The 24,654-nt window shown below is 46.4% G+C and overlaps 1 protein-coding gene across 1 annotated transcript in view; it reads left to right on the top strand.

Annotated features, from left to right (window-relative positions):
- Nucleotides 1-3,298: 3,298 nt before the first annotated feature.
- The window catches only part of C1QL3 (complement C1q like 3), a 214,948-nt gene continuing 193,592 nt past the window's right edge, over nucleotides 3,299-24,654 (top strand). The window contains exon 1 of the mRNA XM_085630080.1: nucleotides 3,299-4,408. Within this exon, the coding sequence (XP_085486206.1) occupies nucleotides 3,842-4,408 (567 nt within the window). The 5' untranslated portion in view covers nucleotides 3,299-3,841. The remainder of the gene's footprint in view (nucleotides 4,409-24,654) is intronic.

Here is a 24,654-nt window from a genome sequence, read left to right as displayed (position 1 = left end):
AGTTTCTACATATTGTGCATATTGTTTTAAATGGACACAATGTTTAATGTTGAGATTGTAAATTAATCTTGGGGTCAGATTTTTTTTAATTATCTCAAGTGTGCGAGGGTCCACGATTTTAAAAGTGCTATTGTGCAATGTGAAAGATTCAGTGGTATACTAGGGTTTTTATTAAAAGTATATTGCGCCGACTCATTTTAAAAAGTTTCCAATTTTAGGATGCTTCTTAAAGATCCTGGATTGGCATGTAAAAGATTATAAGCCCATTTTATTACGTTTGAGATTGTTCTCGCATATGAGATGACTAAAGAGAGCTCAAGATGTAATACTGGGACTGCCTGATTGACTTTTATCAATTTCCGTAGCAAATTCCCTTCTCTTGTTTTTGCTGCATGCCAGTTATTCATTGGAATATATTCTAGAGCCCTAGATAAAATGTGAGGTATTTTTGTACAGTAAATCTCCAATAAAGAGTAGACGTGTCTATTCCCAGTAGACGAATATAATCGTTGCAGGGCGCTGACATGGGCCTCTGCTTTTAGGCCTATGTTTTGGAAATGGGAAGAATTTTGTAAAGTTTGAGAATAAAAATTGCCCCTAATAGGTATATTCTTTGACCAACTCTAAAGGTTTGCCCCCAAGTGTCCAATTAAAATGTGAAGACAGTTTTTTTACTCTAAAGGGTACAACTTTTGTTTTAGAGATATTAAGCACCAAGAATTTTACTTCTGAATAGCAAGTCAGCGCATTTAAATTACGTTGTAGGCCGATTGGTGTAAGATCTAGTATAACAGCATCATCGGCATAAATCAGAATATAGATATTACTGGCTGCTATCTTTGGTGGGAAATTGTTAATTTTTAAATAGCAATCCGGAAGATCGCTTATATAAAGGGAAAATAAAAGAGGAGCCAATAGACAGCCGTGCTTAAATCCATTTGCAGTCGCTTTTACTCGGGTTAATCCTTTTTCTCCACTCATTTGTACTCTGCACCATGTTGCACAATGTAGTGATATAATTATTGTAAGAAGATTATCAGGTATATCAAACTTATTTAGCTTCTTCCAAAGTGAATGTCTATCTACTCTGCCAAAAGCATTTGTAAAGTCAACAAATGCCCAATAGACAACCTGTGATTTTACCACTACATACTTGTCTATGATCGTTTGTAAAACCGCAATATTATTTGTAACAGACTGTTTTGGGCGGAAACCAACTTAAATCATAGGAATCACTCCTCTAGTAAAAGCCTAATCCTTCAAATGGTCCAGGACACTTGCCGTAAAGTTCTTCCTGGTGGCATCCAGCAAGGCAATTTGACAATAGTTGCTTGGAATTGTCCTCTCGCCTTTTTTCAGAAGACAAATCACGATTCTCCCCTGCGATTATTTTGGCATTTTTCCGGTGGCATAACAATGAGAGTATAGGTGGGCTAAGAATTTACTTGATTCTTCTGTATTGCTTTGAAGAACTTTAATCCGAATTTTATCAAAGAGGCACTGCCATGCCGCCTGCTTGCCAGACTACTAAAAAGTGGTAATCTGGCAGGAGGACGGCGACGATCTTTGGCGGAGCGGTGGTAAGGTGGTGCATTGCTCCGCCAAAATGTCGTAAACGCAGCATTAGTCCCAGTCTATTACAACCATTGACTATCATTGGGACTTTGTGCTTTTTGATGTTATTTTTACTTAATATCTCCCATTATTTTTATTGGATTGTTGTCCTTTCTGTGTAATTTTGTTTATTAAATGTTACTTTGCTTTTCAAATTCAGTGTGGGATTTTTATTGTGCTGCATTTAAACCTTAATACTGATTTGGTACTGAATAAATACTTTACAGATTGCTATAAGTTAAACCTGCCTGCTCTGTTCCATAGTAACCAGGGAGTTGAGCTCAAGTTAATTTGGTGACCTTCACAGATCACCCTGACAAGGGATCTGATTATTTCTTGACTAAGGTAGTCAACCATCCCAAATAATAATCCATTTTCTTACATCATGAAGTAGGGCATTACCACCATCTGGGTGAGAGAATATGAGGTCTTGAACAGCAATCTGAAGTGGTTTTCTGGAAGAAATAGTTTGACTTTCCTTAGGGGAGAGCACTAGTACAAAGCCATCTTTGTCTTTTTGGCAATGTGTTCCTTGAGGGAATCCAAGTGGCTTGGCATCCAGTTAAAGTTGAGTTTCAAAGCCATCACAGTTCATGTCATTGAGCCAGGTTTGTACTGAATCTTGATTATTATTCTTGGTAAATAACAGGAATTCTGTCTTGGTTGGGTTGAGCTTCAGGTAGGTGTTAGACATGCAGATCTGGATGATGTGTAAGAATATGAGGCTGAAAAAATAGAATTATTTTTTTAACGAATCAGTTCGTGAGATGATGGAAATATCTAACCTATGCTGGAGTGTATGGTATTTACTGGCAGATCTACAGATAATGGAATTAAGACCAGAGCAGCAGTTCTTAGCTATTGTGACCCACAGCATTATTTCATATGTTTCTTGTGAGGGTGGTGTGTGGAATGTATCTTCAAAGATGGAGGAGGTGATGCACAGTTGCTGAGGCCCCCAGTAGAATATACTGCATTCGCACCTAGGAGGTGAGTTTACTACTGCACTACTTTTATGATCAGCCAAAACTCCGATCGCCCCCCATGCCAACAAAGCCGCCCCCCACCTTCCAGGTCAGCGCCAGGTGCGGTTGCACTGGGTTGCTCTCTCCTAAACCTAGCCCTGGGGTGATGGTATTACCATTCTGGCGAAAGGAAGATGGTCATCCATGTAGGGGGGGCTGGGGAGATGGGTGTTCTTAGAGTTTCTGCCTCAGATTAGTCTTGTTCATTCACTCTTTCTGTCTGCCCCTCACTTCTCATTTCAGTGCTGCTAATTTTCACATTGAAAGTAAAGTAGATATTACTTCTTAAAACTCTCAAACTCTCTGACTCTTTTTATGGCTCAGTGCCCCTCGCTGCCACCACCCACAGTTTCGTGCTTGTTGATCGAATCTCTTTCCTCAATTTCTATCCCTTCTTTTCTCACGTGCATGTATCACCTATTTATGTCCTTCTCCGTCTTTGCCAATAAACCCCTCCCCTTTGACCTCCTCCTCGGGTCTCCACCTCCGCTTTCCCTCCTCGCGGTGCCCCCGTGAATTTCTGCCACTCACAGACACTAATGAAGCCCGAGTGGTGGGAGTGGGCAGGGATCGCGCGCAACCTCCCAGCAGCAGCGCCTCTCTCAGGGAGAGCCCTCCGCCTGCGCTGCTATTTCTTTCACTCCGGCAAAAAAACGCGTAGAGGAGAAAACGGGAGACCCCCAGCAGCCGACAAAGAGAAAAGACAGCCGAGGAGAGAAAGTTCGCCGGAACTAGCACAGTGTGCAAATAAAGGCGGAAAGTCGATGGTCATTAGTGCATAAAAGTGTGAGTGATGCTGTGGGGCTGGTAGGCTGTCGGCCACTCTCTGCCACAGGTGGACGGACCACGCTGAGGAGCGGGGAACTTGAGGATTGTATTTTTCTCTTTTAAACGAAAGCCGGCTGTCCTTTGCCATTTGCTCGCCTCCTCCGAGGGGGGCAGAGGTCTGAGTGGGGGAGCGTGTGCCCTTCCGGACAGACGCTTGAGGTACAGAAAGGAGAGTGCGTCCGAAGACCTGTACTGCCCGGGACATCCCGCCCCTGCCCCTCCCTCCAGGACAGCAGGTGCTCGTTTTTACGGCTCTGACGAGGTCCACGCCAGGCTTCAAGATTTCGTCCAAGGGCAGGCAGGAGGATCGGCCAGCGCTGAGCCGGCTGGTGGGCCGGCGGAGGCTGGTGGCGGCCGGGGCGCTGGGGGTGGTCATGGTGCTGCTCCTGGTCATCCTCATCCCGGTGCTGGTCAGCTCGGCCGGCACCTCGGCGCACTACGAGATGCTGGGCACCTGTCGCATGGTCTGCGACCCGTATGGGACCCGGCAGCCTCCCAGCGCTGCCAGCCCCGCGGACCCGCTGCTGCAGTCCCTACCCACCTTCATCCAGGGTCCCAAGGGGGAGCCCGGCCGCCCGGGTAAGGTGGGGCCGCGGGGCCCACCGGGGGAGCCGGGGCCCCCAGGGGAGCGCGGGGAGCCTGGCCGCCCGGGGCTGCCGGGCCCACCGGGGACCCCCGGGCTCAACGCAGCGGGGGCCATCAGTGCCGCCACTTACAGCACGGTGCCCAAGATCGCCTTCTACGCCGGACTCAAGCGCCAGCACGAGGGCTACGAGCTGCTCAAGTTCGACGACGTGGTGACCAACCTGGGCAACCACTACGACCCCACCACGGGCAAGTTCACCTGCTCCATTCCGGGCATCTACTTCTTCACCTACCACGTGCTGATGCGGGGCGGGGACGGCACCAGCATGTGGGCAGACCTGTGCAAGAACAACCAGGTGAGAGGGGCATGGGGGCAGGGCGGATGTGTACACGGCGGGGGTGCCACCACCGTGTGCCCAGCCCTCTGCATGAGCATGGACGTGAGAGCGACATGGGGGTCCGTGGCAGAGGTATACACCGCCGGGGATGTCAGCTTCATGGCAGAACACGCGAGAGGAGTGTGGGGGTCCAGGAATAAGTTATACACGGCAGGGGGTACTACCAAGTGGCGAGACTTGTGCATGAACTAATTGGCAATGCCATGGGTTACAGGGCAGGGGGTACCATCATGTGACAGAGGTGCCCAAGAACAACCAGGTGAGATGGGCATGGGGAGGTACAGGGCAGGGTACCACATTGAGTATAAGAGTCCTGGGCGGAGGGTACCACCACGTGGAAAGAGCAACAACCAGGTGAGTGGGTCACGGGGCTGCAGGACATCAGTGCACACGACAGAGAGTACATCGTGTGGCCAGATCTGTGTCAGAGCAGCCACGTGAGATTGGCATGGCGATGTGCAGGGCAGAGGGCACCACAGATCAGTGTGAGAGTCCTGGGCAGAGTGTACTACAGCGTGAGCGTACCTGTGTAAGAACTACCAGCTCAGAGAGGAGTGGGGGTATAGAGCTGATGGTACCACCATGAGGGTAGTATGTGAAACGACAGGGGCGTGGGGAGCACGGCAGAGGTGCACGTGGAAGGGGTTACCATCCCGTGGGAGACCCGTGCAAGAATGAGGTGGGAAGGGCTCGGGAAGTTACAGGCAGATGGCACCTCCATTTGGGTGGTACTGTGCCCAATCAACCAGATGCCAGCTATGGAGGGAAGCTTATGGAAGAAGGGTGTCCTGGATGAAAAGAGGCAACGGTGGGGCCAGGTGCGAGAGTCACATGAACAGACTAAGTTTCTGGCAGACGTCTACCACAGTCAGATGTGCCAGCTAGAAAGGGCCAGTCTGTGGGCTGTTTTTGGGTGACCCGTGGGCCACGGTGGGACCCAGGAAAAGCCCGCATATTTGCAGTTTAGAAGTGGCCCATCTAGCAGTGCCCGCCTGTCCGAAATTTCAGTAAACAGTGAACGGAGCTGGGCAAAATAATATCGGGTCTGGGACATGGCCTGCCTGGGAGAGGAGGCTAATAGGCCGTGCTTTATTTGTACCGGGTGTTTGCAGCCGTTGGTCACCTGCACACATTTTGTGGTGGAAGGATTTGCTTACTCACCAGACCAGAAAGGGAGAAATGGGGTTTGGGGAAAACAAGAAGAAAGGAAGAAGGCAATGCTGAAAGAAAACCTGCGAGAAGAGTGTGACGAAGATATGAAATGCAGGGTGGTGGTCGAAGGACATGATGTAAATGAAGGAACACCAGGCAGGTTTCACAGCTTTGGCGCTTATACGCGTCCGCGCACGTTCCTGGGTCAAAGTTGAAGTTTCTACACTTTTTTTATGTACAAAATAAATTCCGTACATGGACTTGATGTTGCCCGTAGTCGGGGTGGCAGGGTGTAGGCAAGGGATGGTAACCCTCTGTTTGGACCTTTGCAAGTTCATCCAGGCGTGACGGGCGCGCGGGGCACGTGGCAGAGGTAGTGGTGTTGCGAGTGGCATCCATGTGCTGGCACATATCTGAGGAGTGCGGGGCACGTGGCAGAGGTAGTGGTGTTGCGAGTGGCATCCATGTGCTGGCACATATCTGAGGAGTGCGGGGCACGTGGCAGAGGTAGTGGTGTTGCGAGTGGCATCCATGTGCTGGCAGATATCTGAGGAGTGCGGGGCAAGTGGTGGCGGTGTGTGACGGCAATATCTAATAATTAGGGGCCACCGCAGCAGTGTGGAGAAAGACCCCATGTGTTTGTTTGCGGGTGCGAGGCTGGTACTGCCAACCGAGTCACGCGAATCCGGCCGGGGCCGGCTGGGTTGAGTGGTCTAGCGCGGCGCCGGAAGGATGGGAGAAAGGGAGAGGAGAGCATCGCTGAGGGGCTCTACCGAGATGGGACATCGGGCAGAGAGAGGGGCTGAGGAAAAGAGATGAGGGGGCGGGCATCAGTTGAGAGTGAGCCCGTTACCTGTGTGTTCTTCGTTGCTGGTCAGGTGCTGTTCATGCCCCTTTATGTGTATGTGTCTGTTGGGCTGTGGAGATTGTCTGTTTTTCAGGGGGTGTCTACGCGGATGCCAGAGCGAGGGAGTTTTTGTTCTTTTTTGGTTGCAGTTTTAACTCGACCCGAGGGTATCCGAGCGCTTTACGTGAGCGTCAGTTTCATTACACACGGACACAGTCATTTTTTAGGCACGGGTAGATTAAGTGATGTGCCCAGAATCACAGGGTGTTTGAGCCTCCCCCTAGTCTCGAACCTGGTTCCCCAGCTTCAATGTCGGCCGCTCTAGCCGTCAATCCACATCCTCAGTGTGTAGAGAAGAAGAGACCGATTTTCTGTGGTCACATTCGCGATTAGACTTAAAAAGTCTTTCTGTAACAAGTCAAAAGATTTGTGTTCAGGAAAACTCCGAGGTTTGTGTTCAGGAAAACTCCGAGACAGGATCTGGGAGTGAAGTGCTGGGTGGGCACCTGGCACCACTTCCGTGCCAGGCAGCACGGCACTAATTTTGTTTCACTTTGTTCAGATATTGTATGACAGGAAAAAGGCACTCAGAGCGCCTAGGGACAGAGAAGCTTACTACATATGGACAAGGCGCCTTTACCTCCAACTGCAACAGCACCAATACAGAGCGGAAACAACTGAACTCGGTGATGTAGGTGGGGATGCACCAACCGACAGAGGCACGTGCAACGAAGACTCACTCCCTACAGGAAAATTCGTGGGGGGCCTCAAGGTTTCCCTGGGACCAGGGCTTTAAGTGGGCCGGGTCTGAGCAGTTTTTTAAGGGGCCTCGGAACGGGTCTCTATCGGACTCTGTTTTGTGACCTGGCACAGGCGGTCCGTTTTTTCCCCGGACTGGTCTCTATCGGACTCTGTTTTGTGACCTGGCACAGGCGGTCCGTTTTTTCCCCGGACTGCGCGTTGTGGAGGAAGGGAAATCCTTAAAAGAAAGTCATTTTCTCTCTGGATTTCCCTTCTCTTTTTGAAGCTCAGGAGCAGCAACATTGTGCTGGTGTCACCAGGGCTTTAAGTGGAAGTTTTTTCAATATTGTATACAAGCCACAGTTGCTGCTTATCTTATGCAACTAGCAACCATTGACCAAGTCAATAGTCCTGATTTATAGGCATGATGTGACTTGTATCATATATCTAGAGTAGACGCAATGATAGGAACAGCAAAATACAAGTGGTGTGGCACACTGTGCTAAACACAGATTTTTTAGCTTACGTGTTTTTAAGCCACGTCTTTAAATACATTGACCAGGCCCCTTTGAGAGGCCCCCAGTTTGTTTCATCCCACTTAAAGCCTTGACTGGGACTGACCACTTCACACACTTACAGGGCCCACGGCCGAGGGTAGGCGCTTAAACCAATGTGCAGGTTTCAATAGTGCAGCAGGTGCGGCGGTGAGAGGGCCCCACTTCACCAAGACAGTGGGTTCACCAAAGGGGGGGGGGTGGGGGGGGCAGTGGCAGTTTCTCTGCTTCCACTGGGGCCTCCGCACCTTTGTAACGCCACTGGGCCATGGGCGGCTCACCCTGCACCGCAAGGGCTTGAAGTGGCGGAGATGTTCATCGTTTGGCCACGTATCTTCCACCCCGCCACTGCGCTTGTTCTAGAAGCTTCCCCGTTCCCACAAGGTCTTGAACTGTGTGCTGTTTGTCTGTTTAACATCATTAAGAGGTGAACCGACGGCCCTTTCCGCGTCTCTCAGTGACGAATCCTCAAATGTTTCTCGTTAATGTACGCACCTGGTGAGCGCTCTTAAATATATCCCGTGTTTGCACAGATTGGTTAAGGGTAATGGAAAGAACACCTCTTCCCGCAATTCTGCGGCACCTTTACAAGAGGATATGGTAACATGCACTGGGATACATGCGGCTCGGAAGGGGTTCAGTGCACCGCAGACTGACACGATCACCTTGAGCAGGCAGAACTCAGAGCAGGCGCGCTGTATATTATTTATAGCAGAGTCGGTGCTGTGTTCCTTAGAATAATAAATACAACTGCCGGAGGGAGAGATGGGGGGGGGGGGGGGGGTGATGGAGGGAGGGGGAGCGGTGAATGGGCATTTATACCTTTTCTGCTAGCCCTGTCAGTAATACCTTGCCAAGGGTTACTTATTACGTCAGGACAGGCCTGATATACGAAAACGAAGTAGAACTATGTATACATTTATTGCGGGCTATTATTTTTTAACGCGACGTTTCCACTGCGAAATGAAATGAGAACCCATATATTGAACATCTATACAGTGCAAGCCTCTGAAGCTTTACATTGTGAGGACATCACAGCAAAGGGAGGGCTCTGTTCCTCCCGAAAGTCACGCAACCGTATTTATTTGAATACGAAGCCACCAAAGAATCTTTAATACCTAATGGCAGAGTCCTTGTCATGCAAGAAGGAGCCTTCTGGGGCAGACAAGCAGAAGGTACCTTGCTACCCACTGAAAGACATCAAACTAATATGCAGCAGAGAATTATGGGTAATGTAACATATAACTTTTTTGGTGTAAGACAAGGTCAAAGCAGTGTTTGCAGTTTGAAGAAACCTTCGCCCCGACCCTTGCTCGTCTGACTCCCATCGGCGAGCTGTCTGAACACAGGGCCAGCTCTGCTTCCTTCTTCCTCACAGTTACCAGATTGTTCCAGTCCTGGGATTAATATTAACGAATTGACGCGTTCTGGGCCGCCGCCTTTTAATGTCATTGGATCACTAGGGCTTGTTACACCGAAAGCCGAAAAGTTATTCCCCGGGGATATGGAGATATCTCCTAACTCCCGCCATAAAATAAATGTGGCTGTCACCGGAAGAAGGCCCACGAGAAGGCATCTGGAGGAAATTCTCTGGTGAATTAATGGTTTCAGAGTTATTTACCATTGCACGGGGCTGTTTGGGTTGGCAGCGGTAAAGACGACCCAGAAGTCCTCTGTAATACTTTCCTGAGGTGTGAAGCTGTTTTCTAACACAGTCACTAGCCGATGTTCAAATATGCGGTGATCCGATCTTGAAAACCAGGACAGTCCACAACCATAGAAGTAGGACTCTCATTTTGCCTGGACCAAGAGGCGCACCACGTGACATCTCTCGCGAACATAGACAACACAGATGCAGAGGCATTAAGTGTAATTAAATCAAACGTGTTAACTCTCAGCAGTATCTGTGTTCTATGAATAAATTGCTTCCTGTTTAGGGCTGCTGACTAAGCTTGCACCGGAGCGCATGAAAGCGTTTCTCCCTCTGCGTTTAGTTGACTGCTCTGAAAAGCGGGGACATGGGTTACATTTATTTGAATTTGGTGGGACAATTGCTGAACAACTGGCACTGCCCCGACGAAATCTGATCAGCCGATGCGAACAGCTTGCAAGAAAGCTACGGTGCAGATTGCAGTAACTTCCCTATTGGTCGATAGCTTTGGGGCATTTCCTCGTCTGAGTTTCGCAGATGCTGGGTGAGTTTACGCACCTTCCCTGTCACTGATGGGGGCACATACTTTCCCCTCCTCGGGTGCCAGTTAGTCCCTGGTTTACACAAATTTCCCTACCAAGGGGGGTTTCAATGCCGTGGACACCCTCCTCCCCCCGGGGGCGGGGGCTGGCCGTTTGGTGTAAAACGCTTCTCTTTCTCTAGGGACTGTCGGAGTAACGCACTACACTCGTCTGTGCTCCGTCCGTTCTGGGTGCACACGCACCCCCCACCCCAGGGTCTGACACTGTTGCGGTAACACACCTTCCTCTCGCTCGGACTCTACAAGCGCTGGGGTTTAGTCACCTTCCCGTCAGGTGGAGTCTGTCATCGTTGGAGGTTTCATCTCACCGCTAGGGCCTGGCCGTGCTATGCTTACACACCGCGCCCCCCCCCCCCCCCCAGTGGCGTAACGAAAGCTCAGGGGGCCCCCCTGCAAGGTACATGGAGGGGCCCCCACTCCGGATTTAATCCGGAGCTCTAAGGCCTTAGTACTGGGCTGAGGGGCCCCCTCACTGCGGGGGATGCAAAGGCCTGTGTTACGCCCTTGGCCCCCCTGCTGTGGTCTGTCAGTACTGGGGTTAAACACTGCATCCAGGGGGGTCTATAAGCAGAGTCACACAACACCTAGCTCTGTCGCTAATAGGCGACTTGTGACGCACCCAGGCTCCTATTATGAAGAAATGACATCAGAACTCAACTGTAATAACTTCTATTTCGCACCGCTGTCCACCATGAGCTTTGGAGGAAATGAGCAGCCGGACCCTCTTGTCTATCTCTCCCCTGCCCACAGGGACCGTGCAATGCGGAGCAGTGAGCCCCGAGAAGAGGCGCCGAGCTCTTCCGTGGAGTACATAGCAGATGTGACGTTCAAGGCCATAGGGAGGCCTTTGAAAAGTGCCCAAACCATGCTTAATTCCACTCCAGCACTGACAGAGCCCAGAAGAAGGGGCTGTTGTAGCCTCAACATTGACAGACAGCTGGGGATGTGTGTAACCTCACTAAGCACAGACTCAGGGACAGGGGGTTATACCCCTCACCATGTTGACAGACATCGGAGAAGGAGAGGTGTTGACACACCCCATTATCAGGGCCACTGGAATTATGCTATGTTGCGGCCTCAGTGCTTTATGCATTATTACAGATTTGCTGTATTTGCCACATAAACTACCATCTGCAGCACAATCTGCAGATAAAAAACAAAAATATTTTTACTAGCTCAAACGATTTAAAAGTGGACTCCTTTCTGTTGCTTATTGCTACACTTGCATGTTAAACTGGTAGTAACGGAGTGGAACCAATGTCCAGACAGTGAAACCAAGTTTAACATGTTAAAATAATGAAGTAATACAATTACAAAATGTGACACATTATGCCGCATAATTTACCTTTTCTTGCCGCATAATTTACTCAACCCCGCCACATAATTTGGTACTTTCCTGCCTCATAATTCCAATGACCCTGTGTACTATAAAGACATTAGACACAGGTTTTTATACAGGGATTGCATAATCCCCTGTATTATAAAGTGATATGCACCCAGATTTTTCATATTGTTTCAGGCTTGACTACAGGGCACTAAACCTTCTCTATGTCTCATGGCCTCCTCCCAGTGTGCATGCTTTAGTTCAGTAATGACCACACTCAAAATATATGTTGAAGAGATATGGCCTTGCAGCCCGGGCTGCAGATTCTTTAAGGAGGGAACAGCTACATATCGTAATCATTTTTTGATTGATTTGTATTGTTGCTTTTTTATTATACAGCGCAGTGTTTGTAAATTTGTATAATACACAGGAGCCTGCAATTCCTGTAAATAAGCATGTATCTAATTTCCTTATCAGAGGCGACTTGGACCATCCCTAGTCAACTTCAATAAAGAAATGAGGTTGTTCAACTGGTGTAAGATATTACAGTTAAGTTCTGACCTGATATCACAACTGCAGTTACAAAATGAAAACGAAACATGGCTTTTTCTTTTTCCGCTCTGCATTTTTAGATGAAAAGTGGTAAGCAGAAAAGGGGTTTTCATGGCAACATGTTTTTATTTTACACGTTTTAGGTCATCATTGGAAACATAGAAACTCTGCTTGTTTCTACACATCCTAAGCTACATAGTTTTTTTAAAGATGGCTTGCATTAATCTGATTGTAATATCTTTTTTCAATCGATAGCTTTTTGTCTGTTTAATATTGTAATATAGATTCTAATTGTATTCTTCATGTTTACCAACAACCCATCTCTTTCATGTGAGTGCACACCAAACCAAGGATTTAAATGGTTTATAGAATGGTTATGGCGTGACCATGTATTACACGGAGTAAAGTACTCCTGCCATACATTATAAGAACATTTCAAGTCACCTTGGAAATCCATTACCGCATAGAGGCATTCGGCCTTAGGCCTTGTTCATCTATATGGCCAGAGAACTGGGTGACTTCTAATATCCTTATATATATATAATGTACTGTGGGGGTACTTTATCCTAATAATACATAGAGTGTAGGCCACTAGTGTGGCATTGGACTGCTCAACCCGACACAAAGCGAATACAAGTGGCTGCAGTGTGTACTATGTGTGGCTTGAGGGGTGCGGGTTACTTACCCGTATGATGGCGATCTGTAGTAAGGTGGATTTTATGATCACACGTCCTAACCTGTGCTTTGTGGTGAATTTCTGACACCTTTACTGCAACAAAATCAAATACACGCATCCACCCATCCCGCACTCAACCAGCCCAGATGCATCACACCGCAGCCTGTCAAACTCTCCCAGATAAATTACGCAGCACAATAACAAACCGTGCCTTCGAATATATTTGGAAACGGCTGGTCTTTACGCCTAACTTACCTAAGCAGAAATAAGAATTACTTTTTAAGATACGATTCCCGAGGGCCGTGACTCTGCAACTGAGCACCCGAAGACCAGAGACTTGAAGGCAGCCAAGGGCCGCCGTTTTATGCCCCAGACAGCAGAAGTGTTCACAAATTGCTAAAGCAACCACCCTCCCCCCCAGCACTCCAACATGTACACAGGTTCCTTGACTCATGGGGAAAATGGCGCCAAACACACGGCGTTTTCTTGCTGACTTCATTGTGTGGGAATGTGCCGGCAGAAAAATAATAAAAGCGCACACGTATGTAAATTTGGGGGATTTAAATAATATAAGGGAATATTTTACAGTTCGAAATGTTTCACCACAACAGGGATTGATACTTTTTGGACAAGTCGAACCTCGGCCACATAAGTGTTATGAGGTATTGACTAAGGACCTCCTCATATGGATTATTGATGCTCAGGGGGTTAACGCACCTGCCGTGTGAGCTGCAGGTCAAATGTTTACATCATAGTGAAGTGGTAGCCTCTCAGTGCTTTACATGGAAACTGAGAAGTTCTAGTACGTAAAATCCAGAGTACGTTTGCTCTTCAAAAGTGCTGGGACTCTCGCATTGAATGCATCATAGCAGTGCTCAGAAGTGCAGGTAATTTTCGTTTCATAGTAGAGAAGTGCAGGTACTCAGTGCTGGACAGTACCTGTCCGTTTAAAGACAGCTCCGCCGAGATTGGTCTACGGCTTTACTTCAGGTAAACACCTTATGTCTCATAAACATTGCTCGGGACTAGGGATATTGTCTTGCAGTGGCGCACCCTCCCTTGGAAACAGTTAACGAGGGAGTGCGACCAGGCTGCTTTGGTGACAATATGCAGCATGTGCTCCAGGGTATCTCCATATGCACCCTTCTGAAGACCATAACAAGACTTTATTTGTTTCACAAAGCACAAAATATTTGTTACCCAAAATATAGCTTCCCTCTTTGCCCCAAAGCTTAGTTCCCCCTTTTCTCAAAGTGTAGCTTCCTTCTTATCCCAAAGTTTAGCGTCCCTCTCTTTCCCATAGTTTAGGGTCCCTCTCTTTTTCATAGTTTAGCGTCCCTCTCTTTCCCATAGTTTAGCGTCCCTCTCTTTCCCATAGTTTAGTTTCCCTCTCTTTCCCATAGTTTAGCGTCCCTCTCTTTCCCATAGTTTAGCGTCCCTCTCTTTCCCATAGTTTAGTGTCCCTCTCTTTCCCATAGTTTAGCGTCCCTCTCGTTCCTATAGTTTAGTTTCCCTCTCTTTCTCAGAGCAGAGTTTTCCTCTGCATTGATTGATTCAAAGCTGCTCATGGCATGTCTTTCTTCTCTTTCTCAAAGCCTAGCTTCCATTCTTTTCCCAAAGCAGTTTCTCTTTGCAATGATTGCCTCTGTATAGCTTCTTTCAGCATAGTGATCCAGCGGAAAAGGGCACATTTACATATCCTCCCTGCATCACAGATCCGTTACCACACAAGCTCATTCACGCACACATTCATTGGTGGGGCCCATAACACCAACACTCATACGTTTCTCTCACGAGTCTGCACACGGGAGCGATGAGGAATCCGCTGGACATGTGAGGGTACCTTATTACCTATAAGGAGGGAACATTTGTTACAAAATGTACATATTTACATCAATACCTATAGGGTCCTAACCTTAACATCAAGGCACTCCACCACTTGGTCGATGGACCAATTAGTTGGACTGGTTGATGGTGACCTAGAACCAGCTAAAACATATTTAAACTTTCGGAATCCTTAAAAAGAACCACAAACTCTTTCTTTGTTAATCAATGTTTAGTTTATCTAATTGTTTGCTTTCAGTTGCATAATTAGCATTTAGGTCAACAAAACTCAAACTTACTTATTCAGCACACTATAGCATAACATTTATATTTACCTATTCTCACTATTGGGGCTTTCTAATTCAAATGGCTCTGCATAACCCAAATCCTTTTGAAAGATTGTCCCAATCGAATGCAGGCCAGACTCCATAAGTCCGAAAGTTCTTTCGCTCAGCACGGCACAGTCCCAAAGATATCCAACGGACCAAGCAATCGTGCAAGCAAATTCAGGACACCCCTCTGGAACGCACTAACTCCTCCGGGACGTACACCAACCTGCTCCTCCCTATTCTACTATCCTTTTATAACAAATTCGGGGTACGTGTAACATTTTCTGAATTGGAACACTTTGTGATTGGTTGGATCTCTTAAAGTTGCAATTTTAGTTCAATATTTTTCATAAACCGCGGTTCTCATAAGATTTGTCATGTCATCCTCTTAGGTCATATAGTTCTCATGCGAAAAGGTCCGATGTATCAACATTTTGACTTTTCTTTATAGGTGGCTATTGTTCCCTTGGGTTATTTATTCTGACTGAAATCTGGCAGTCCTCCACGTTCCTATCCTTGACAAGGAACACTGTGCTCTGAATTTGAGGATGCCTGGAGATCTTCAGAGCCATCCGAGTCTGCGCAGTAGACATTGCGCTCACAAGACGGTGGCCACTTCCAAACTCCATTTTGAATGTCATGGCTTGGTAGGCCCGAATGACAACTTGAGCAAAACAAACATAAAACATAATTAATATATGGAAATGAAGATTTTATTGTTTAACCCCATACTAAGCCCATTATTTATTAGTATTTTCCTAGCTTATAGCGACATTTAAAGCGATAATACTCACCATTTGGTCCCAGCAGGAAAGCAAACGACACCAAAGCAACACAAAACATGCAATTTCTCTATCACCGCATCTTCTATGGTTAATATGCGTACTATAGTTAGTCATTAAAGTTATTCTGCCATGCAAATAGCAATTAGTCTCACGTGTAATTCGTGTTTATCAAAAGCGCAATTTGTTGATTAGTATACCACGGCACACAGTTAATACAGGTTAATATGTAAATTGATTACGTCATTAATATTTTCATGCAAGATAGAGAAGGTATTCAAAAAATTCGTTTTACCTGCTCCCTCAAAAGCATTCCTCTGTTTCCAAAGCATAGCTTTCACAGGTTTCCGATTGCATAGCTTCACTCTGCATAGCTTCCCTCTGCCTCGCTTTTCTCTGTTTCCCATCCCATGGCTTTGCTCTGCATAGCTTCTCAGGGTATGGCTTCTCCCTGGTTCCCATAGCATGGCTTCCATCTGCATAACGTCTTTGGGCATGGCTTGCCTCTGGTCCCTATAGCATGGCTTCCATCTGCACCGATTCTTTGGGCATGTCTTGCCTCTGGTCCCTATAGCATGGCTTCCCTCTGCCTAGCTTCTCTCGGCATGGCTTCCCTCTGCCTAGCTTCTCTCGGCATGGCTACCCTCTGCTCCCCACTGCATGGCTTCCATCTGCATAGATTCTTTGGGCATGGCCTCCTCCGGTCCCCACTGCATGGCTTCCATCTGCATACATTCTCTGGGCATGCTACCCTCTGGTTTCCACTGCATGGCTCCGCTCTACATAGCTTCTCTGGTCACTTCACCCCTCTGTTTTCTACAGAATCTTTTCCATGTGCATAGTTTCTTTGGGCATGTTTTTCCTCTGGTCCCCATAACATTGCTTCCCTCTTTTTCCTACGGCATGGCTTCCCTCTGGTTCCTACTGCCTGGCATCCCTCTGCATAGTTTCTCTCGGCCTGGCTTCCCACGCCATGGCTTCCCTCTGCATAGCTTTTCTGGACATGGCTTTCCTCTGGTTTCCATAGCATGGCTTCCCTCAGGGTCCCACTGCATGGCTTCCTTCTCCAAAGCTTCTCTCAGCACGGCTTCCCACTGTTTCCCACAGCACAGCTTCACTCTGCAGAGCCTCTTTGGGCATGGCTTCCCTCTGGTTCCAACAGCACAGTTCCCTCTGGTTCCCACAGATTGACTTCCCTTCACATAGCATCTCTCAGCCTGGCTTCCCTTTGTTTCCCACAACATGGCTTCCTTCTGCATGGCTTCTTTGGGCACAGCTTCCCTTGGTTCCTATAGCATGGTTTCTCCCTGGTTCCCACAGCAAGGCTACCCTCTGCACAGTTTCTTTCAGCCTGGCTTCCCTATTATTCCCATAGCATGGCTTCCCTCTGGTTCCCACTGCATGGCTTCCCTCTGGTTCCCACAGCATGGCTTCCCCCTGCATAGATCCTTTCAGCCTGACTACCCTCTGTTTCCCATAGCATCGCTTCCCTCTGTATAGCGTATCTGGGCATGACTTCCATCTGAATAGCTTCTCTGGGCATGGCTTCTCTCTAGTCCCCATAGCATGAGTTCGCCCTGGTCCTCATGACATGGCTTCCTCCTAGTCATTTGTCTTATTTTAAAACTTTGCTGCACAGAAATAAGCAACAATGACAAATGTGACAGTGAACCTGCTCTGGGTTACTTAATTGGCTCCAAAGAGGCTGCATTTTAAAATATCATACAGGGTTAAGGCACCTGCTGCAGAGATCTTTGAGGGGCCAGCAATTCCAAGGTAATAGTAATAATGGTAAGATGACTCTGGTTGCTAATGTGCCTGCTGGAGAGACCCTAATTGGTTCTGGTTACACTTTTGACTCATAAAGTAGTATAGACAGTTAATGTGCATCCTGCAAAGTATATTGTGTAACATCCAGATCACGATTTGTATTTTATATAGATAGCACAGTGGGTTATTGCTTTTGTCACAGAGTTCCTTTTGTTACTCGCATGACATAAATTACAGTCCTTGTGATCAGTGCTTATTGTGTTTTTTCTTGCTCTATTATTCCAAGATTGCAAAGAAGGGCTCCTCTGGGAAAGAATAATGTCTTGTTTTTACAGAAGACCTCAATCACTGTGTTGCGTTTTACATCCTGAATGTGTGTTTCTCCAGACTGCGCACTGTTAACATGTAATGTTTACAAGTATGGACAGCTACAGCTTGTAGCCCTCATTGTATTAAGTAACAACTTCTGTACATTCATTTGCACACTTGAATGATTTACTGTGCTCTGATGTGTGATGTAAAGCGCCCTGACACCCCACACTGAGATGAATAGGGCTATAAAAGAACGAAAGTAAAAAAAAAATAGTAGGTGACATTTAACTCATTACTAGTGTAAATAATTACTCTTACACACAGATAAATCTTGCATTCTTGTATTGTATGCACATCTCTTGGTGGGTGGGGGGGAGGGGGTTGAACAAAGTAGAAAACCTGACTTCAAGTGATAGTTTCTCCAAAGTACTTGTGAAGTGATAAGCTATGTCCCTTTGTTTCCATCCATTGCCGATTGCATTGGCATCTAGATGTTAAGCTCCAGACAGCTGCCAGCCAGAATGATACTTGTCAAAAGAAGGGCCAATGGACCTTTAAATCAGGCCCTTGTTTGTGTCCGGCTGGGAGTGAAAATAAAAAAGCCCCGTCTATCTGCACTTTACGGCACCAAATGCACTGCAGACAACCTGTGGGTGCTGCCGACTTGTGTCCTGGTGACGGAAAATGACACCAGGACAAATTCAGCATGTTTCCCTGGGTCGGCTGGATCCCAGTTTTGGCCTACAATTTACTCCCAGAGCTGGGATCTAATGCACTCCCCCTACTTTCCAGTTTTGCTTGAAATATAGCACAGTGAGTTAGTAGCCTCATATTATTTGCAAGGCACTGGTTAAAAATAACCTTATTCTTTTCCTCAAGCTTTTCTTATTCTAAGGTTTTCTAAAAAGGTTTCTTTGGAAAGTTATAACGTCTTATTATTACAGACAAGCCCACCACTACATTACATTTTTAGAACTGACTTTGTGTTTCTCCAGACCAAGCATTCTTAATCCAATTCCTAGCAGAATGAATGATATTTGAGTTCTACACCTTATAAAACCTCATTGTTTTATGTAACAGCTCCTGTACATTGATTTACACACAATATTTGTCTCTGTATTATGTGTATGTGATGTAAATCACTGTGACATTCTACATTGGGGCGAGTAGCTCTACAAGAAATTAAAAAAAAACTGATTTGTGCTATTTAAATTGCTATTAGCACCATTACCCTCCCAGATACTAAATACTCGTGGCATTCTTACAATGCATGCATATCGCTTAAGTGCAGGAGTTGAACAAAGTCAAAAACCTGCCTCCAAATCATAGTTTCTCTTATGCACTTGCAAATTAACAACAATATGTGTGCCTTTGTATACCTCCACAGCATTGAAATCTAGGTGTTATGCTCCATGTAGCTCCCAGGTCGGATGGAACTCCAAAGGAAGGGCTACTGGCCTTTTAAGTGAGGCATTTGTTTTGGACACAGCTGGGAGTGAAAGAAAGAAACCCCTCGCAGGTTACTACTGCAAATGAAAAGTGGACAAGTTAATGTGCTGCTGAATGTCTGCTGGTGTCGCGCCCGTAAATCACACCCGACAAATTCAACATATTTCACTGGAGCCACCTGAATCGATAACTACAATGGCTTCCGGATTCAAGATCTGTCTGGATACTCCTCATTTCCTGCCCTACTGCGGAACAATGGAGAGGTTCACGACATTCTGGGACCTGCAGCAAGCATTAACTCACTGAGCAACTTTGGGGCACGAGAACGTCACAAATGACCAAAAATAAATATTAGGAGAGAATAACCCTACGCTACCATTGTATAACATGCTGGGTCCAAATGATCGTGATGCGCTTTCGAATTTTTTCACCTCCGGCTCTGGATTGTGTGGACTGCAGAACCCAAGTGGGCGAGGTGCTCTGATGCAGTGTGTGTGTGTGTGTGCGCGTGCGCGTAGTACCAGTCGTGCAAGGGGGTTTTGAAGTTATGTGCAGGACATTTGAAGCAGACCTGTCATTTAAAGCTTCAGCTTGTGGGGCGGTCTGCAGCATATGTCTTCTATATACTTAGTGGCAGGGAATCACGCATCTCTTTTAAGGTGACCAACTGGCATGGGTGCAAATTCAGAACAGTGTGTGTAAAAATTCAGGCCAAAGGTTCAAAATTCATGACAAAAATTCAGGACAGACGGTCAGAATTCAGGACAAAAATTCGGGGCAAAAGGTAAGTTTTAAAGACACATCAGAGGAGGTCGCGCAATATTACATAAGTAAATAGACAACCAACACAAGCACAAGTCAAAGTAGGTTTATATTAGGGTGAGAGAACCTTGCCCTGCATCTGTTGTGTTTGCGCGTAAAACTTAAACACCTGCGTTTGCATATTAAAAAAAAAACAATGAAGAAAAAGATCAAAGCTGAAGGCTTCTCAGATCTTACATGCCCCCTCTCCCCCATTGAAAAAAAACACCTGATCCGATCAATCATCCCAAGGGGATGTGATGTGTAAAAGCTAAGGGGGATCGGGTGCCAGGGTAAACATGAAAATAATAACAGCACAAATGCAGAAACTTTGCACTATTGGAGCAAAATAAATAAATAATAAAGGGAAATATTATTTGTACCATTATCACTGCGTGTGTGACAGTTTAAGAGGCTAATGGTGGATGCACCTGGGAAACACGCGCCAGAATGGAACCTTCATCTCCCCAGAGCTTGGCCCCTGGTGAGGTGACACAAGCCCATAAACAAAAGCAGTTTGCCATGCCCTGGGCTCTGGCAGGAGAAGGCCCAGCAAATGCTGTCACTGTGCAGAGAGGCCCATTACAATTCTGTACGTGATAATTAGGCCGGCAAACAAAATGATAATGGGCCGATAGCAGCCTGTGCCAGGCCAGGGAGGGGCGGCTGCAGACCACTGATCACAGCAGGAGTGCGAGCTTGCCCCTGAAGTGAGAGTTACAGAATTCTCAGGCTGCTTGCAGTGGGGCAGCTCCCTCCAATGTCTGAAATTACGGGCAAAAGGGATCCGTTAAAAAACTCCCCATGGACAACGGACAAAAGCCCCAAATAACGGGCGGTCTGTGAAATTTACAGATGGTTGGTCACCCTAGTCCCTTTCGGTATGTGATTCGTTCAGAGGTCTTACTAAGGTTAATGTCTGAGCTCCCATATATTTGTGTATATACTAAGAGGGTAACTGTTCCTACGAGAATGAGAAAAGTGCCAAAGAGTTGGTATGTGTGCTGTTAACGTGGTCGGGTAATAGTGAGTGTGGGGAATTTCTCCTTTAGTATATAGTGCCCTCACACACCCTTTCGAGTGTCATGCTTCATCATCGGGCGTTGCTCCTCGTGGGGGTGGCGCTGCAGTCCCCCACGGGCCCCGCGGGAGGGCTCTTTATCGGAGATCTTTTATGGAGACGCCGCAGTTGTGCATGGGGGTGTGTGGGCCTATAAAAAGAGAAGTGGGTAAGTGAGTTAAAAATGCTACATAGAGCCCAGAGCCTAAGTTTTTATTCAGGGCTCCGTGTAGCAAGGGTTAAAAATAATCCTGGAGCTCCTCTTTGGAAAAAATGATTAAGGGCAGATGTATAATTAACTGCTACTCTCAGGAGAGGTGTAGTGTAGGTGAATGGGTGTCCTATAGAAATGGGGTCAACATGTTTCGCGCATTAATGCTGGTCCTTAAGGGATCCGTTAGCGCTTCGTCAGGACCGGAAATAATGTGATTCGTTCAGAGGTCTTACTAAGGTTAATGTCTGACCTTCCATATATTTGCCCAAACGCCTCAGTGATAAGCAGACAAATGTCCTGTTCTGGATGGCAATGCCAATTCATCTTTTCAAGATCGATCAACTGACGACCATAAAGCTGGAGCTGGTAACCTTCGGCATTCCCAGCTTGTGAATATGAAACGTGCTGTACGAACCGCTATATGAAAAGCAAGTTGCGACTTTGGTGCTGGAAACCAGGGTTCGAGCCTTGAGGTCGCATCCACATCCTGTGATTCTGGGCAAATCACTTAATCTCCCCGTGCCTAAATATGTAATGTAAATACGGTGCTCATGTACAGCGCTCCAATACCTTTGGGTCGAGTTCGCACTATATAAAAGATGCAACATCATATGGAAGACCTGAGCTGTGTGCTTCCCAGGTGCTCTGGACTGCAGAGTGGTTTATTAGTGTTCATTCCTTATGGCACTGACCCACTTGTGAGCCACTGTCGATGTTTGTGAACCGCAGAACTATATTGAACAATGCACACAGAATGCAATGCAAAATGCTGTAGTGATCCAATAGAATTGATTGCAATTACACCCAACAACTTGGAAACAGCAGGGAGGCAGGTGACTGTGAGCGATGGTGTGGGCAGCGCTCAAGGAGGTGGAGCCTTCTCAGGGACAGAGGGTGTGTGGAACAGCCGTGTTCAGAGGAGTTTATTTTTATTTATTTTTGCAATTTTATATAGCGGGGACATAGCTCCAAGGCATCAGAGCACTTTACAGCAGTAGCATGATACCAGGGTGCAGCAAGATACAGTTACAGTAATTACGTTCAGACATATTGCATCGGTAACTGCGACAAGGACAATTGCAGCCATTGGACAAGAGATGTACATGGTTCGAGCATTGATTAAGATGGTGGGGGACACAATGATGGTAGTTCGTTTACTGGATAGAGTACTTAGGTATGGTTTCGGGTGAGTAAACCAAGTGTCTTTTTGAAGGTGGCTATGCAGGTTGCTAGACGAAGGGAGGGAAGTAAGGAGGTCCATATTCTTGTGGCGCTTCCAAGGAATGACTGGCTCATGTACAGTTCTCGACTGAAGGTGGAGAGTTTTGAGGAGCAGGGATTCGGGATGTTTTAATGTGTTGGATGTGGGATTGAAAGACCTTGACAGAACCCTCCAGTGACAAAGATCTGCGAGGGGGGGTTGATGTGGGGATGTGAGGAGACCGCTGTGGAAAGTGGTAGCGGAGTTTGTTTGCACAGCATGGAGATTGTGTGCGACGGAGAGTAGAACTGAGCAATATGGGAGTGAAATAGTAGCAGCATGTTGGGGATGACTGACGCATCAGTGTGCTGCCTCTAGTGCTTTTTGACACTACACTATCTGGCAAATTAGCATGCAAGTTTAATATCCAAACCTTAATAAAATACCAAAATACCCATCCCTGTTTGAAGAATGAAGTATCAGTGTAGATAGGATATGTCCAAACATGCTTTTTGGACAAGTAAACTTTGATTTTGTCATTATAAATTCTCAAGGCTGCTGTGTCACAGCACTAGACATACATAGAAAATATTGAGGCATTGAAACAGATAGCAGGCTCAGAGCCTCATCACCTTCCATATCCCAGAAACATGATGCCTGAGTTCTAATCACTCTATATTACTGACGTTTCCCATTTGGGGTACCCACCTATTCTTGTGCAAAACAAACCTTTTTATTAGAAATCTTGGTTAGACTGTCACTTGAACACAAGGACATAAATACTGTCCCAGTACACTATAATTACTTTATTCCATGAATTGAGAGCTAAATACAACTTTCCGCTATAGAGCATTGGAACTGAGTCTCAGGCAATCTGTCAAGAGCTAGAGTGCAGGTGTTTATCACCCTGATGCGATAAGCAATTCGATACTAAAAGTGTAAGCTATAAAATCTAGGGAGACGACTAAGGACACACTATGGTCAAACATATACAAACTTCTGATAAGAAATAATATAGATCATCTAGCTAAAGCAAGCAAGACTGAGAGATTGAATACAAGGGTGGCCTCCCAGATAAAGACTGGCTTAGATACTTAAATAGCATCCGGAAAGCAAATGTTATTTAAGTTTTGCATACAAAAAAATACAGTGAGTTATCTGGATTCCATGCAAAATGGGAAAAATATATTACAAAAAATTTGGGCGGTGTCAAAACCTGCAAGAAGATTTTAATAACGTTCCCTGACTAATGTTAGAGTGGTGGAAAGAAATTGATATTAGAAAATATGCGATCTGTGACATAACTCTGTGAACTAAAGATTTTTTTCAGTGACTACTAGGCCTGGGCAAAATTTCCGTTCCGTTCGCGGAATTTGCGATAATTTGACATTTCCGCGTTCCGCGGAGAGCGCGGAAATGTCAAAATTTCCGCATTCCGCAGCTTTGCGATAATTTGGTTCTTGCTCGCGCTGTAAAATAATACATTTTCGCGCCCGCGCGATCGCCTTACCTGAATCCCCGCGTTCGCCGACAAGTTTTCCCGATCCGGTCTCGTTCTCCATGAGATGTTGTATTGTTTTAGCCATTTGCGCTGTCTCGCGACAGTTCGGGCCCGCAGTGACGTCATGCGTCGCGCGATCACGTCTTTCTTCTCGCGATCATGCACCGCGAGAAGAGTGAAAACAAGATGGCCGCGCCCGCAAGCAACCGCATGGGTAAGTTGGCGAGCCGCGAACACGCAGAAAATACCGCGAACGGGCGGGGAAAAAACTTCCGCATCTTCGCGATATTTCCGCGTGTTTGCGGAGATTTTAAACATTTTCGCGATAATTTGCGAAAGTCGCTTTCGCAAATTTCGCCCACCCCTAGTGACTACTAGGGAAACGGAAATAACTATGGTTACAGAGAAGTTTTATGCTGGCGAAAAAGATTATTTTGAAAAACTGAAGGACTGTTAGACACATGATGATAACTTGAACACTTGGGACGGCAAATGTAGAATGAACGTTTTGCTGAAACTCAGGGGACAATTGGAACTTTTTAAAATTGAATTTGGAACATTTTCTATATGTATTTAATTCTTAAGGTGCTATTTACATTTTAGAAAGCCCATATTTGACACCAATACCAACAGGGGTAAGCGCCACTTGTGGAATTTCACTCTGTGGAGTTCTGCAGAGTTACGTAAAAAATCTGCAATATTCCACAGGGTTCTGCCAACAGGCAAAAATATGCACTGTACGCTGCGATTTAGCACCGGTAGAGAGTTCCACACTGAAAAATGAGTGTAAAAACGGCATCATGCAAGCGCAATAGTGCACAGCCATTTGAGTTGATTTTGCTTACACTCGAGTTGAAAATCTA

Source organism: Triturus cristatus, chromosome 10 (assembly GCF_964204655.1).
Source record: "Triturus cristatus chromosome 10, aTriCri1.1, whole genome shotgun sequence".
NCBI classification, from domain to species: domain Eukaryota; kingdom Metazoa; phylum Chordata; class Amphibia; order Caudata; family Salamandridae; genus Triturus; species Triturus cristatus.
The sequence above is the reverse complement of the archived record's forward strand: the minus strand, read 5'-3'. Positions and strand labels throughout refer to the sequence as shown.